The 16337-nt window shown below is 41.9% G+C and overlaps 1 protein-coding gene across 1 annotated transcript in view; it reads left to right on the top strand.

The window, feature by feature from the left end:
• Positions 1-15130, top strand: part of SCIN (scinderin) — a 66404-nt gene extending 51274 nt beyond the window's left edge. The window contains exons 10-16 of the mRNA XM_010979605.3: positions 1972-2062; positions 4252-4422; positions 8654-8831; positions 9132-9253; positions 11861-11938; positions 13617-13677; positions 14286-15130. Coding sequence (XP_010977907.2) covers positions 1972-2062; positions 4252-4422; positions 8654-8831; positions 9132-9253; positions 11861-11938; positions 13617-13677; positions 14286-14413 — 829 coding nt within the window. The 3' untranslated portion in view covers positions 14414-15130. The remainder of the gene's footprint in view (positions 1-1971; positions 2063-4251; positions 4423-8653; positions 8832-9131; positions 9254-11860; positions 11939-13616; positions 13678-14285) is intronic.
• Positions 15131-16337: the final 1207 nt, after the last annotated feature.

Raw genomic sequence — 16337 nt, 5'->3', positions numbered from 1 at the left:
GCCGGTAGGCTCTGGCATCACACCTTGGCCCAGGGTCCGAACCTCCAAGTTCCCCGTAAACCAACTAAGACTTGGACACGCGCGTCCGGATGGCTGCGTTTTCGCGGAGGAACGAGGCCCCGCACCCGCGCTCAGGGGAGCGTCGCCCCGCAACCCCCGCGGGGTCCCCCGGGGACTCCGGGACGGTCACTCCGCCCCCCCCACCCCCCGCCGGGCCACGTGCCTGCGGCGGCCGCGCTCCCCCGCCCTCCGCGTCGGCGCCCCGCACGGCTCCCGCTCGCGCGCTGCCCTGTCTGCCCGCAGGTGCCAAAGAGCCCCGCAGCCCCCCCCCCCCCCCGCCCTCGCCCCCGCCCCCGCAGCGCGGCCCGGGCCGGCTCACCCGTCCTGCCGCTGTTGTAGTGGGGTCCTTGACGGCCTGGGTCATAGGTCCGTAAAACAGAATAACGTGAATCTGCGTGGATGGAAGCATAGGTCACTTTATAGGAAGAAGAAGAAGGGCTTGAGACAAGCAGTGAAATATTTATTAAGAGTGTCCGGAAGGCAGAAGTTTGGTTTTCCAGTTTTGCTGGTTGAAATATTCCAGGGAAAAACCAGGGAAAAAAGGTAAAATGGCAACAGTAGTGCAGAGATGTTGTCTATTGCTTGGTTGGATTTTTTTTTTTTTCGTGCAGAAAAAAAGAAAATGGAAAAATAGCCAGGAACTTACATATGTGAGGAAGGAAGGACGGGGGAGAACAGACTCCTGCTGTTACCTCAGCTCCGTGTTACTCCTCACCCGGTGCTCCCGGAAGTGACTGTTAGCGGGATAGGCTCCTGGAAAATTTAGGCTTAAAATTAGCATTAAAGACTGTATTTTTGTGAGCGTCCATATATAATGGAAAGCATTTTTAATTTTTTTAGACTTGTGCCTGACGTGAGTATGTCCTTCCTTTTTTTTCTCTTTTTTTTCGGCACCCCACTGTAGGACATTTCTGTATCAACCCTTTGACTCTGTGCAGGAAATACGCTGAGATAAGTAGGACCTGCTCCCCGCACCCAGTGTCTTGGGGCATGTGTGCACATGTGCATGTTTGGGTGTGTTGCCCAGGCTGGGGGGCTGTCTTTAGTCTGCTCTGGATATGAAATAGTAGGTCTCTCCCAAAGCTGCAGAAGAAAAGATATAACTAACTTTTGAAATCCAGCCCCAGCATTAGTGTTCCTCCTGCTGACCTCCAGTCAGATAGGGATGGGAGGGTTGGCTAGAAACAAACAATGCTCAGTGCTTTGACTGGCTTTGCCCTCCCACAACACGTCGAATAGGCAGATCTCCCAGAGGTTGCTCTGTAGGTTAAGCTACTGACTGGAGTGATACAAAGGCTACCCTAGGAAGGGAAGTTGCAGATGAATGGGATGCATTGGTTGATTGTCTCTTATCTGGGTGACTGGTAGTCTAAACTCTAACCGTGTTATTAATAATTCCTTTAAAGAATGGCTAGAATGACAGAATGGGGCCTCTCTACTGCCCACTTCTGATGATTATTTTCTTGCTTTTTCTGGGTGCAGACATTTGTTACCATGCTCACCAAATAATCATGGAAAGATAAAATGCCTCTAATACTCAACCCAATAGATCTGGCTTATATTCTACTCAAGTGGATTATTTTTCACTATGGAGATGGCTTCCCAAAATAGGCAGCTCCAACGTGAAATCAAACAGACTTGATTACTTAGCTAAGTTACATAAAGAACTGCAAATAGACCTAGAAAACAGAGATTAAAATACCTCCCATGTGTAGTTCTAGACAGTGCACGGGAGAGTTCATGGCTCAGTGTTGGTACTTTCCAAAAGCAATAGCTTTTGTCGCTGTATCGTGTCAAAACAGCTAGTTTCTTCTTGATCTTCCATGATATTAAATTTCTGCTTGAAATGCCTACATTAGATGATCTTAAAAGTTAAATACAAGCTAATTTATTTTTCTTTGGTTCCTCCAGGCAGGGAGCAAATGCCACGGGGGTTGAGCTGACGACATCGGCGTTCCTGACTGTTCAGTTGGACAGGTCCCTTGGAGGACAGGCTGTGCAGGTTGGGATGTTTTTACCCCCAAAACTCACACACGCTAAAGTTCTGCCAGCCCAGTGTCTAGTTAAAACCCTTCCCCCAAGTTGGGATAGGAATTTGTCATTTTCTAAATATTATCCTTTTTTATTTTTCATTTTGGAACTTAACTATTGCAATTCTCATGCCATACTAATTTTCTTAGATTCTGGAAAAGAAGGAGCAAACAGAATTTAAAAAATAAACTATTAACACATTTAGGAGCCCCACCCCCAATCTTTCATTTAGAATCACATCAGATGTCAATTAAAACCATTCTGAGTTACCACTTCCAGCTGATCACTTTCCAGTTTTCAAATCTTTATGAAAGTGTAATGGCTTCTTCAAAAGTATCAGTTAAATAGAAATGTAAGTCAGATACTTTAGTACATAAAATCTAAGATGTGGAGGTTGAATTTGGTCTTCCAGCTGGTTTCCTTTCCATCTTGGTACTTAGTACCTATGTAAAGCAGGTCAGACCTAAATTTAAAAGTACAGATTAACTTTCAAAAAATAAACCAACTTTTTTCATTGTAAATTAACAAATTAACAAGATGATTGAATTCTTTAAATGTGCTAACTCCTCATGAACTTCCCCACGAATTTCCCCATAAACTGTTACATTCTTGAATGAAATATTTCTAAGAACTGAAATCATCTATGTCACTTAATTGATCTTTCAGCTGTTTCTTACCAATTCATGCAAGAACTTTGAGGATATGATCTGTGCCTTATAAACTCTATATTTCATAGTTAAACATTTGATATAACCAATGAATGAGTTTCCATTCTGTTAGCCAGTTGAATCCTAAATTGACAATGAAATGGTAATGCTTAGTTTCATCACTAGATGGCAGTAGTTTACAATAATGCAAAAAACAAAAGTCCTAAATTGCTGTTTTAAGCAATTTCTTTGTAGACTATATTACAGTACTGAAAGATTTTCAGTTTACTTTTCCCTGTCTTATTTTCATTTTGCAGTGGAGAATGGGTCTTAGTTAATGGCCTTCTTTCTCCCAAGTTGACAGTTGAGATTTTCTCAATGTTATGTGAAATGTGAATCCAACAGCAATTTTAGGTGCTCCCAGGTAACCTCACCCCAAGCTCAGGGCTGTGACTCAGAAGACATTTTTATAATTTGCTACTCACTTATTCATATGTCTGCTAAGTGAAAGATACCTGTGGAGTTAGTTACTTTCAGCGTTCCCTAAGCCTCCTTACGCAATGGCATGTGCCATTCACTTGGCTTCTAGAAAAAGACAGACTAGGGTAGTTGAGACAGTTCAATTTTAGCACAGGGCAAAATAATTGAAGAAATAGGGGACTGACACAAAGTTTGAACTCTTCATGTAAATTAATGCCTCAATAGTTTATGGAAGAAACAGGGAATTCATGTTTAATCCAATATCTGATATTAAACTAACTAATAGGTGAAATTAAGTAATTTACCATTTATTGTTTTCAATTTCCTTATCTTGAAAAGTCCTTATATTGTATTTTTAAAAGTGTTATATTAAGCAAATCCACTATTACCATTTCCATAGATAAGTTAAAAAGTAGAAAGTCTGTTCTGTTTATTTTTGCCAGTGTTTGATGTTTGGATCGAAATCTTTGTTCATCCCTAGATTATGATTACTTGATTACATTTTTTCATCTCACAGTGGTAGAGATGTAGAAAGAACAAGTATGCTTTTTTGTTGTCTTACTTTTGGAAGTATTTGAATGAATGCACATCTCACCCTCTGATCAAGATCTGAAACATGTAAGCAACAGGTGTAGCCCTGAGCATCTGGAAAGTGTTGGTGCCCGTGAGGAAAGAGTAATTTTAGTCATCAAATAAAAGATGGCACACTTCAGCACTTTGTTGTTTTTCCCTTTTGGAGATGTGGATGAACAGACTTACATCTTGGTGCTTTCTGGGAGCAGAGGGTTGTGCAGTATGGTGCCGGGTCCCCTGAGAAGATGCTGTGTCTGCAGTAACCCAGACAATTCCTAAGTCAGCAAGGAGATGCTGCTTGATTATCATTAACCTATATTTTCTGTTAATCATCGTTCCTTCTGCTCTTGACTTTTTATTTCTAATTTTGTTTTCAAAAAGAAAAATAAGAACGCATTTGGAAATATAGCCTTCCTGCCCGCACGCTTTATTATGCTTCTTTTATCCCCACTGCTCCCAGGTTCGAGCCTCCCAAGGCAAAGAACCTGCTCACCTGCTGAGTTTGTTCAAAGATAAACCGCTCATTATTTACAAGAATGGAACATCAAAGAAAGGAGGTCAGGCGCCGGCCCCCCCTACACGCCTCTTTCAAGTCCGGAGAAACCTGGCATCCATCACCAGAATCTTGGAGGTAACGTCGTATATTCAATGAAACCTGCCCTGCCTATGGGCTTCCCAGTGGACCTGAGCCATTAACAAATATTAGCCTTTAAAAAACTGGCAAGTCAACCCCCTCCATTTCTATAATTAGTCGAGCATTCACACACACACACAAAAACTAAAAGCAGGAGAATCAAGTAGAAAGTGAAGTCCAGATACCAGGCCTCTCATGTTTTTCAATTGCCTTGTACCGAAACAAATTAATTTTAACAATAATGTAACAAATCAAGCTGTCAGAGGTGTGAGGCAGCTTAAGCTCTATCTTGAAAGGCCTGGGGGAAGGTGGAGGGCAAGTGGTGGTCAGGTGACCACACTGTGAAGTTCCAGAGGGAAGGCCCTTATTTGAACAAGTGTAACCAACGTGGAAAGCAAGCTTCGCCACACTGGGCCGAGACCATAACTCAGCAGGCCAAACTAGCTGTCTCCAGGACAGGAGCTGTGAAAAAAGTCAAACCCCAGATCACAGTGTCGGAAGACGAGACCTCCAGGTGTGGGCAAGGCCAATAGGCCCAGGTTTTGTTTTGCTTTTTATACCTTTTTTGTTTTTAAATGGACGTACCTGGGGCTGAACCCGGGACCTCGCCTGTGCTAAGCACGCACTCTACCACTGAGCTATACCCTCCCCACCGGGAAGGCCCAGGTTTTTAAATGGCTGAGTGCTTTGACCTCTAGGAGGATTCCTCATACTTCATAACCCAGTCACCTCAGTTGCCATTGAAACCCATCACCCCAAACTGCCCTGCCCTCTCTGTCTAGCCCCAGACCTGGACCCGTCTGCCCAGCCATTGCGCTGAGCCCTGAAAACCAGGTGACATTCCTCCACCTGCAGCCTCTTCTCTGAGCTGCCTTCCTTTCTTGCTCTGTGGCTGTCCTCTGAGGACGCAGACTCCCACACGGCCCTCTCCAGTGCAAGCTGTGTTTCTCCTCAGTGTCCTCTTACCAGGGATGGGGTGGCGGGGTCCCCTCCTTGCTCGCCCTGGCCCCTTTGACTACTCTCTTCCTCGAGTCTCCCGCCCCCACCCCCGTGTGCTGTCATCTGCTGAGTTGCTAGTCCTTCCCGTCTTGTTCTCTGCGGCCTTCAGCCATTGCCTCACTCTCCCCATCACTCTGGCTTCTCTCACCCAGCAGACTCGCCTTGACCCCACTTCTTCTCACACTCACGTGGTCCTGTACTAAACTTTGCCATTGGCAGTAACTTTAGCACCTCAAACATCTCGTCTCTGACAACCGTCTCCTGTCCGTCAGCGCTTTTTCTCCAGGATTCACACTCCAGCAGTTCTCCAGTCTCACACCTGAGTCCATGAACCCTCTCCATCTGTCATATGCTTCACATCCTCCTCTCTCTCTAAATCTCCAACATCTCTGCTCTCTACTGACCACGGATTCTGAGTTCACGGAGAACACAGATATAATCATACAGGAATCACCTTATCTGCTCCCCTCCAAGCTCACCCCCTTGTCTGCATTTGTACTTGTGTATTCTCCTTCCTGCCTATTTTATGAAATAAATGTAAGTTGTTAATTTACTTGTATTTAACATTTAATAAATATTTTATAATCATTATTTATGTATACATACTAAATTATGAATTAATGTCAATGTATTTTTGTCCATAAATTAATAAAAATAATAACATTTGTATAAAGTAATATATTGATAGAAATGAATATATACTTATTACATAAATAAATGTGACTCATGTTTCAGACCAAGTTCCTTTGGCCCCACACCATCACCAACTTCTGTCCAGGGTCCCCTGTCCTGGCCTTTTTAAGGACTTTCCTGGGTCTCTGTCTCATGTTCTTATGCAGTTCCAGTTTATCAGTATTGCAGGCAGTCATCTCCTTTCTCTTCTGTATCACCAATTTAATCTTCTATCCTGGATCACTTCCTTTGAAATACACATGTGCCTTTAAACACTCCCCTCCTTTCTTTAAAAACTGTCTCTTGACCCTGACCCTCCCAACTACCACGTCCCTTCTCTGCCCCCCATTAAGAGTATGGATCTTCAAAACAGTTGTCTTCAGTCGCCCTCTGCCCCCCACCCCTTGCTAGGCCCACTCTCCCAGGAGCCGCTCCTCAGCCCTCCATTCCCGTCTCTCCACCCGGATGGTTTTCACCTAGTTTGCCAATGACCTGCGTATAGCCGCCGTCAAAACTCTCTTCTGTGCACCCACTTTGCTCAGCCTCCTGCTAGTATTTGCCACAGTCGTCCTTTTCTGTTCTCAAAACATTCTTTCTTTCTCACTAGGCCTCTTCTGAAAGCCCACACTTCTCGGGATTTCTTCCACACTTCAGGGCCATTCTTCTGAAGGTGTTTTCACTCCAGTCCGGTTTTGCTGGATCCTCCTCCTCTGCTTGTCCTCGAAGCCCTTGGACCTGCCAAGGCTCGGTCTTGGCCCTCTTCAGAGTGATCTCATTCATACAGTTTACATTCCATTATGTACTGATTGCTTCCAGAACATTCTGGGCCTGGATTCTCATGTGTTCAATTATGACTGATTTTTTTAATCTATCAAGTGACAGTTACGCTCTCATCTATAGGCAGTCTCAGTTGATTTCAGACGTGGGAATCACCAAGAATCATGACATTCCCAGTATCTTCCCAGTGGGCGCTTCTTCATAGGGCATCGTAAGCTGATTGCGATATAAATGCTTTATCTTCTTGCAGCCTCTCAAACCAGCCTTCGCATTCCTAGCCTCTCTGAAATGAGCTAGTCAAAACATTGTTTGGAAGACTTTTGTTTTCATCTACTGGGAGGCTAAAGCTTTGTCCTGCTCTGCGGGAACTGTCTTCCTGACCCCGCAGCAGTCTGGGTGTGGGCCTCTTCTCACCTGTCTCACCATCATCCAAGCTCTTTCCTTTTAGATTAGAAACTGGAAGTCATGGTTCCTATAAATCTCCATCATCACATCTGATAGATGCCTTTGAGTTTGATCCACGGGCCTCGTTCCTACTGGACGAGGATGATAACCACATCCCAGAATGCTACCAACACCTGGGACACATCTTCAAAATTTCCATCAGCCATTCCTTGCTCCTCTGGGGACAGGGTCCGCATGAACGTGGTGAAACCCAGCTCTCCATGCTGTTGATGCCTCCATCTGTTAGCTCCACACGGGTGGTCAAACGCTGTCATTTGTCACCGCTGATCACCAGCCCGCTTGTAAAGCCCCCCCCCTCGCTTGGCCTCAGGACGCTGCACTCGTGCTTTCTTCCTCCTTCTCGTGGCTGCTCTGTCACTGTCTTGCTTACTGGTTCTCCTTCATCTCCCTGTTAGCACCCATCACACTGAGTCCCATGGTCCCACAGAAAGTCACGCACATACTGTCACAGTCACACAGTCATATGGCTACACAGAGGGTCTCACAAAGACCGGCACAGAGACACACAATGACAAGGTCATAGATACGGTCCAAGACACAAGCCCATCCTTGGCCCTCAGGCTTACTCAAGCCCAAGATGCAGCACATGCCTTGTCCCTGCCCAGAGAGGGTTCCACCTGTAACCTCACCCTCAGGCTGCAGTCTGGTCTCATCCAGGTGCCTCTCACTCTGGCCACACAGACTGGAACTGCTCACCTGGCCTATTGCAGGCGATGTCCAAACTTCTCGGTTGAAAGGAAGGGGTGGTGTCAGTGCTGTGTTTTTAATCCCCCATAAATAGTCTTTTATAATTTGAGCTATATCAAGTATGACCTGGTGAACTTTTTAGTGATTCTGTGTTACTATATTTTTACCAAAAATGGACCCCAGTTCCTGTTTAAGATTTTTAGGTGTACCTTTAATGATTTGCTAAGCCTTTTCAGTGGGAGAGAGAAAAGCTGAACTTCTGTGCTTTACATGCATCATTTGTGAATATTACATCCTCTTTCCAAACATGTGTTATAGCCCATCCTCGTTCTCATGGTCTCTTTGAACATTATCTTTGTTACTTATCACTTAAGCTGGGCTAATTTTATGCTTAGAGACTTGTGCTGCTGTCTGCAGGCAGTTGAGCGTTAAAGTGACACAGAGCAAAAGTGCTCGTGCTCTCATGCTACTAAGGCCATTGTGGGGTCCTGGTGCCGCCCTGCTTTAACACACTGGGATCAGGACAGAAGCCTGTAGGTGGCTTGGCACTGTCACAGCTTCTTGGACATGTTTATTGAGGGAGCAGCAATGAATTTAAATCATTGTGTTCTTTTTCTTTATACTCTAGGTCGATGTTGATGCAAATTCATTGAATTCCAATGACGTTTTTGTGCTGAAACTTCGGCAAAACAACGGCTACACTTGGCTCGGAAAGGGTGCCAGCCGGGAGGAGGAGAAAGGAGCAGAGTATGTTGCAAATGTCCTTAAATGCAAAACCACGAGGATTCAGGAAGGCAAGGAACCAGGTGTGTACAGGTGGGGCCAAGGACACTCACTAGAACTTGGTTTGGGATAATTGCTAATCTTGCCATTTATTTATTTTTTCAGAAATGGGAACTTTGTATTGGTTATAGGGCCTTAAGAACCCTTTCATTAGTTGCAAAAGTGGGTGACAGTACCTGCTGGATTTGAGTAACTTCTCCTGTTATATTTAAATAACTTCTTAACACTGGAGTCAAAGTGAGATATTATTATTTATTGATGTAAAGCAATTCCAACCGCATGCTCCTGAAGATTCATTGGATAACTCGGTGTGTTTTCCACAGAGGAGTTCTGGAGTTCCCTTGGAGGGAAAAAAGGCTACCAGACCTCTCCCCTGCTAGAAACCCAGGCAGAAGACCACCCTCCTCGGCTTTACGGCTGCTCCAACAAGACCGGAAGATTCACTGTGAGTGTCTCGGGAAACACTGGGCAGATCCGAGCCGCGTTGGAAGAGGTGTTCTGGTGTTGGCTCTGGCTCTTTCCAGCCATGTTCCTGCTCCAAGTCTCAGTTTTAGTTTCCCCGAAAATCACAGATGATAGTCTTTGCTCTGCACGGGGTTGGTTTAGGAGCCCACAACGTAATGGTTGGGAAAGCATGGGAGTACCGTGAGGTACTCTGTGACTCAGGCTGCTCTTAGAAATAGCAGCCACTTTGCACCTGTGTCAGCATGTGGTCACTGCTGTACGAATATGCGTGTGGTTGGGTTTGATAATGCAAACCTGTGACACTTTCTGTGGGCAACAGTAGTGGTTCCTCTGATCAAACTAGGTAAACTGTGCACTTTGGTCTCCCAGGGGAATAAAAAGTTTCACCATGTTGACTGAATAAAAAAATATTATGGAAATACTATGCTCATGGGGCAAAATCACAGAAAGCTATATACACACCTGCAAATGAACTGAAATCAGCAGGAGTATTTTATTTCCTAGTCATTCGCAGGCTTGGAGTTCCAGGCAATCCGAAGCAGAAATACCTGTGTACAAGAGGGATTTTTCTACTGGGCTCTGAAATATGTCCTGTTTGACCACAAAAATTCGGCTTTCTCTGTTTGACATGTGAGGCTTTTGTGTAAATTTTTCTCTTAAAGAGTGAATTCCTTGCCTACAAAATTTGATCTGCAGGTTTGGTCACCATGTCTTGGTAAATATCAGTTTTGCTTTCCAACACAGACATGAAAATTGCCGAAGTGTTTTTTCAGGTACATTGCGTGCGAGAAGTAAAATGCTTTGAAGAAGAAACTGCTCATGGGTGAACCACTTTTGAAGCTTATGAGTGATTTGGTCTAAAAATTAAAGATTTAAGTGGTAGATTGTGATAAATATTAGGTTGCTGGGCACAATTGTTCACCTACTTTGCAGGAAATCCCTGTATTTTATATACTTGTCAGAAAAGTCTGTTGTTTTACTCTTTTGACTGTTAATTCGATACTGCATCCAAACAACTTCTTTTTCAGCACAATGCTCCTATAGTTTCTTATTAGTATTATTTGCTAATATTGATGTAAATAACATGTTTGTTTCCAATGAAGATATATTTTACAAAAATTATACCTCGACTTTGTTCTTAGGTTTAAAAAAAATTATTAATTTTGGGGTTTTATCATGCATATATTTAAGAGAAATTTACTTTCCCTTTGCACCTACTGATTTCCTTGTTTGATATTTTGAACTCTAATCCCTTCACATTTTAAGGAAAAGGGCTATTACTAACAAGTGTTTGATTTTATTACCACCAACAGAAAGCAGGCTTTAGACACATAGATTCATACAAGAGAGCAGAACCTGTTGGTTAAAAGCAAACCTTTTAGAACCAGTCTGGCTGCCGGCAGGATATCACTTACTTGGTGATATTATTTTTCTAGCTGTGTGACCTTAGGCTGGTTGCTTACCCTCTCTGAGCTATAATTTTCTCATCTGAAAAATAGGGATAATTCTAGTACTTATTTTGTAGAGTGGCTGTGAATATTAAATTAGTTGTTGCATGTAAAAGATTAGAACAGTACCTGGCATAGATTGAGTGATATTAAGGTTTTTTGCTTTTTTTAAATCACTATGTGATTGGTAATTATTCTGTAAAAAGATGAGCTAAACCAGTTTCTTGCCTTCTGTAAATGTTAGTGTTTGTTTTCTGTATAACAGTCTAAAAATCTCATCGAATTACAACCATATGTACTGCCATGCTCAGGGGGCTACAGGTTAGGTGCGTGCCTGTTTTTCCCAGGACAGAGCCCAGCAGCACAAGAGGGCCCCGCTGAGTCCCATGTGCTAATATGACACAGCCAAGGCCTCAGTCAACCTCACCTGCTCCACTGTATTGCAGAGTCACACAGCAGAGGGAAGGAGTGAAGAACTGCAGACTATAATCCATAATCCAATCTTTCCTAAGGATCGGGGAGGAGGGGGTGGTTCATCCAGAATTCTTTAAAAATTTTGAACTTAGATTAATGTATACCCATTTATTGGGTGCATGAAACAAACCCTCTCCATTACCCTTTAATGTTAACTACATAGAACACAATTTAACCTGTTTAAAACAACAATAATGACGCTTTGCATATGGAATAGTGTTATAATATCTTATTGAAAATTGTTGATTCATAAAAATGACCAGACCTATTGATTTTACTAAAATAATCTTGACCTATAAAATGGAAGACAATTTAATACCCAGATCATAAACTTAAATGTCTTTAGGAACTAGGAAGGCAACATAAATCTGTGAGGCAACTTGTCATAAAGAACTGGAAGTAGAGACAGCTGTGGCAGAACCGACTGTATATGGCCTCCCTAAGGCATTCAGATACAATACGTATGTGAAGCACAAACCATCAGTTTGTGATACCCCATTAAACAGATAAACAATTATTTAAATCTTTATTACCCAAAAGGAAGGAAAAAATGACTGCCAAACTTTATTTTTGCTATGCTCCAAATACAAGGCATTTGGTGTTCTATATATTAGAAAAATCACCGCTTGGCTGTTGGGTCACAAAGCTTTTTCATACCCTTTCAGATTGAAGAGGTTCCAGGAGAGTTCACCCAGGATGATTTAGCAGAAGATGATGTCATGTTACTAGATGCTTGGGAACAGGTAAAACTTTTTTTTTGTTCATAACAAGAGAGTGTCCTTACAGTTGGGAGCTGACAAAACCTGCTTTGAGAAGTGGCAAGTCTAATAATAAACAGATGTATGGATTTCGGCTGTATTTAAAAGAAACTCACCACAGTTTTGGCAAAAAGTAAACCTGATACATGTGGCAAGTTGGCTTCTTAAGGTGGAGATGGTTCCATGGCTACCATCTTGAATAGATTTTTTATTTATTTGTAAAATTCACTCATTCCTAATTTATTCATCCATTCCTCCATCCACTCATTTAAGTAATAAATGCATTAGTGGGCACAATACCATGGGGGTAAATGCCTCAGGGGAAGCTGAAATATTCAGAATTTCTCTTGAAATTTGACAAAAAGTCATGGGGTCCCCTTCCCTGGGGAAGAAACAGACACAGGATAGTTTTGAATCTACACAGTACAATTTACTATTGTTATATATATCTTTATTTGGTAGAAAATTAATGGTGATTTGACATACTATATCTGATAGTTTTTTTTTTAATCTCTGTAAACTAATAATAGTGAAAGGGAAAAATAAATGTTAGGAACTAAATTATACAGAAAAATTATGAAACAGTTATCTGAAGTGGGCCTAGTCTTAGAGTCAACCACAGAGAGTGTTACTTAGGTCTGTTCTTAACTGCTAGGTCACTCAGTTATATCATACCTTAGCTTGGTCTAGAATTACCATATTTGAATTTGGGATCTAGTCACGGATTCTCCTCAGGTGAACAGGTCACTTATTTCTAGATATGATTTGTAAAACCTCGTGTCGATAAAATACCTTTGTGTATTTAAGAATTTATAAAATAAGAATGACATTTCCTTATTCAGAAGAATGTATTTCCGTTAGTGGTTAACTCTTGCTTCTGTGTTTATGCGTACTTTAGAATATTTCCTGTGCTGCATTTCATTTTTGTAAATCATGCTTTTTCATTTTCATTAGCACTGCTGTCGTGGTTGCTTCTGTGCTCTGCAAGCAAATGCTCTAGCACTTTCAATGTGAATTAGAGTACAGTCAAAACTAATTTGACCAAAATTTCTCTCCCAACAAGTTGTCTTAAAGTGATTTAAATATAAAGTAACTCAGGAGAATTTTTCGCCATTGAGGTATCCAGCCTATACATTTGACAAGAAGGATACATATAGAATATGCATCAGTTTTTAAAAAATCAATATAGCACTTTTAGCAGAGTATTATAGGATAGAATGCCATCAGAGAGGAACACTAGGTTTACGTTAGGGATCCTAAAGGGAGTCTGGGGTGCCCACAAACAAGCTACGTGTGGCCGCCCCAACGTAGGATAATAATATGGGGATATTGACTGGCTCATACACCCCAGGGGTGGGTGCAGGAAACCAGCCAGTACGTTGTTTGGGGGAAAGTTCACTTTATCAACTGGAAAATACTGCATAAACATAAAATACCAGAATGTGAAATCTGGAGGCAAACTGGTGGGATATAAATTTCCATGTCTCCTAGTAGGTGTAGACTTTGGGAAGGTGATCAGCTTTCTCTGCGCCTCCATCTCCACATCCCTAACCTCTGGGGTTGTTGGAAGATTCAATGAAAACGTGTGAGAAGCTCTTTGCATACGGCTTGCACCGAGTCAACACTCCCAAACGATACGTATTATTATGGTTTCATTTTTCAGATTTTTATTTGGATTGGCAAGGATGCCAATGAAGTTGAGAAGACAGAGTCTCTGAAGTCTGGTAAGCTAGATCCCGTGGGCAGCAATGCCGGTAACCCCGAGTAGTCGTTCCCAAGTTCCTGACTGCCCTTCTCACCACAGCTTCCACAACTGACTACGAGTCTTAGCTTTCATCCTCAGAAGTAAAGAGTAATGGAATTTTTTTTAACTGAAGGATTTCAGAGTAGGAATAAGAAAAATATGTTTTGTTGCCTAATTTAGAATATATCAATTTATTCTGAAAATTTTTAATTCACTTAAACACTTTTTATTATGGAAATAGTAAGACCTCCCTAACTGTCATAACCTAGCTTTTAAAAAAATTCCTTTTCAGTAATGCTGCTCTTTCTGGCACAATTTTTTTTGTGTGTGTGTTATTGCAAAGTGAAAAATAATTATGCTGTCAGGATAATTCCATAAAGTTTGGAATTTTTTCAGGGCATAATGAGACTCTCCCGCACATTCTGTGGCAGAAGAGAGAAATCAATAAGGAATTGTTCATACGGAGTAACATTGGCTCCTTTGGGGCAAGGAAAATTTGGTTTACTACTTCTGTTGGAAGACTTTACATTCTATGGTTATTTTACTGTAATTGAAACTAACTGAATTCATCTTTTTAACTCTTTTCAGCCAAAATGTACCTTGAGACGGACCCTTCTGGAAGAGACAAGAGGACACCAATTGTTATCATAAAACAGGGCCATGAGCCACCCACATTCACAGGCTGGTTCCTGGGCTGGGATTCCAGCAGGTGGTAAAGTGATTTTTGTAGGAAAACAAACAAACAAACAAACATTATGGGGCAGTTGTCCCCTTGCTGTGTTTGGGGAAAAAAGGGAGGGTCTGTTTGTTTATTTGACTTGAGAAAATTAACCTCAGCTGTAAGGCTATCCTTTAATGCCTAGTATTGGTTTGAAATTCGTTTCAAACTAGAATTTTCTTATGTTAATACTTTAAAATAACTTAAACTTCTGTTATAGACCAATATTAGCTCTGATGGAAGCTAACTTACATCTTTTCATATGACCTTTTAAAGGAGAAACGCTATGCACAATCTAGGGGAGTTTGTCAGGAAGTTTTACAATTCAGGACCCATAAGCCAAACTTGTTCTTTAATGTACCAGAGAAGACAGTTATAAATGCCTTTGAGGTCAGTCTCCTTTCTATGTGTTGTGTTCAAAAGAATCGTATATTTGCAGTAAGATTTCTGTTAAGATGGCTTTGAAAGTTTGTTTTCCTTCTTTAGCCAATGTGACTTTGATACCATTAACTCCTAAGAGTCATTTTTTAAGAGAAACTTTACCTTTTCGGCCTTTTAAAAAGACTTTGAAAGCACAGCTTTTTCCTGACAAAATAATTTGTGTTCTTATCCACATTTCTATATATGATAGTACATGTTTACTATCACAAAAGATACATACCAAAAAATTCACTTATCTTGTCTTTCATCATTAAAACGCATCTCTTTTTGGAAAGGTGGTTGTGACATTTTATTCAAATGTGATATGTGAGTTAATTACATGGTTAACTTTAAAATTATTTTTATGCATAAATAAATATGAATTTAATATTTCTTAATTCATCCATATTCAGTAGTCAAAATTAAACGTTTCCATGGTTACAAAATTTTCTGGTTTTTTTTTCCTGTTTATGAACTTTATTCTTTTGAACAGTAGGCATATGATAGGTTCTAAAAAAAGTTACTGTTCCAAAGAAGATTTGTACATTTCAATTTAAAACAGCTAGACACTCTCAGTTGTGTATGGTGTGTGTGTACCTTTTTGTTAAGCCCTTCATGCTCAGGACATAGAAATTTCAATTTCAAAACGCATTAACAGATAGTAGGTCTCCGTTCGAATAGAGAATAATTCAGTGCCAGATATTTAGTGTCCTTGCTCAAGAATTTAGTGTTTACCCATAATTTTCAATTTTAAAAATCATAGTGCAGATGAAACCTGGGCCCTGTTAAAAGATAAACGGAAGCTTAGGAAAAGTTTTAAGAGTTTTTCTGAGCAAAACTCGACTTAGGGCAGGCAGCATTAAATGGGCACTTGGGAGAGATGGTCATCGAGAAAAGGCAGAAACAAAGCAAGGAAATCACTGATTGGCTACAGCTTCAAGCTGCGTTGGCTGTTTGTGACTGATTTTCCCTGATTTTGTAATCGTGAGGCATTTACAGGCTTAGATTTTGGTTCGCTCGCATCGGCTGCCACTGCATTAGAGCCATCGCAGTCTAATGGCCTTTTTGTTTTAAGTAACTTAACAGCACCCAGGAAACAGGAGTTGGGGCAGAAGATGGAGCTCCAGTAAGGTAGAAACTAACTTTGCAGGTAAGCTGGGCATGGCTGGTTGAGGAGGGAAAGCTACACGTGGGTGGAAAGGGGAATCAGAGGAGAGGAGCGGTCTGAGGACTTCGCACCCTCTCGCTGGAGGCAGGAAGGGCTGTGTGTTTCAGACGCGGTCCTGGCCTGGGGACGTGGGCCCAGGCCCGTTCTGACCTAAAGGTAGCTGGTCTGCTGCGGACTTGGGGCTCATGTGGGTGGAGAGGAAGCAGTGAGAAGCTTCACTCCCAGGGGCCATTCATTTGTTCATTATCTGTGCGGCATTACTTGGCGTCAGGTGCTGTTCTGGGCACTTAGGCTCCAACGTGAGTGAAACAGACAATCCCAGTTGTCATTTCAC

The sequence above is a fragment of the Camelus dromedarius genome, chromosome 7 (assembly GCF_036321535.1).
Source record: "Camelus dromedarius isolate mCamDro1 chromosome 7, mCamDro1.pat, whole genome shotgun sequence".
Classification (NCBI taxonomy): domain Eukaryota; kingdom Metazoa; phylum Chordata; class Mammalia; order Artiodactyla; family Camelidae; genus Camelus; species Camelus dromedarius.
This window is presented reverse-complemented; position numbering and strand designations above follow the sequence as displayed.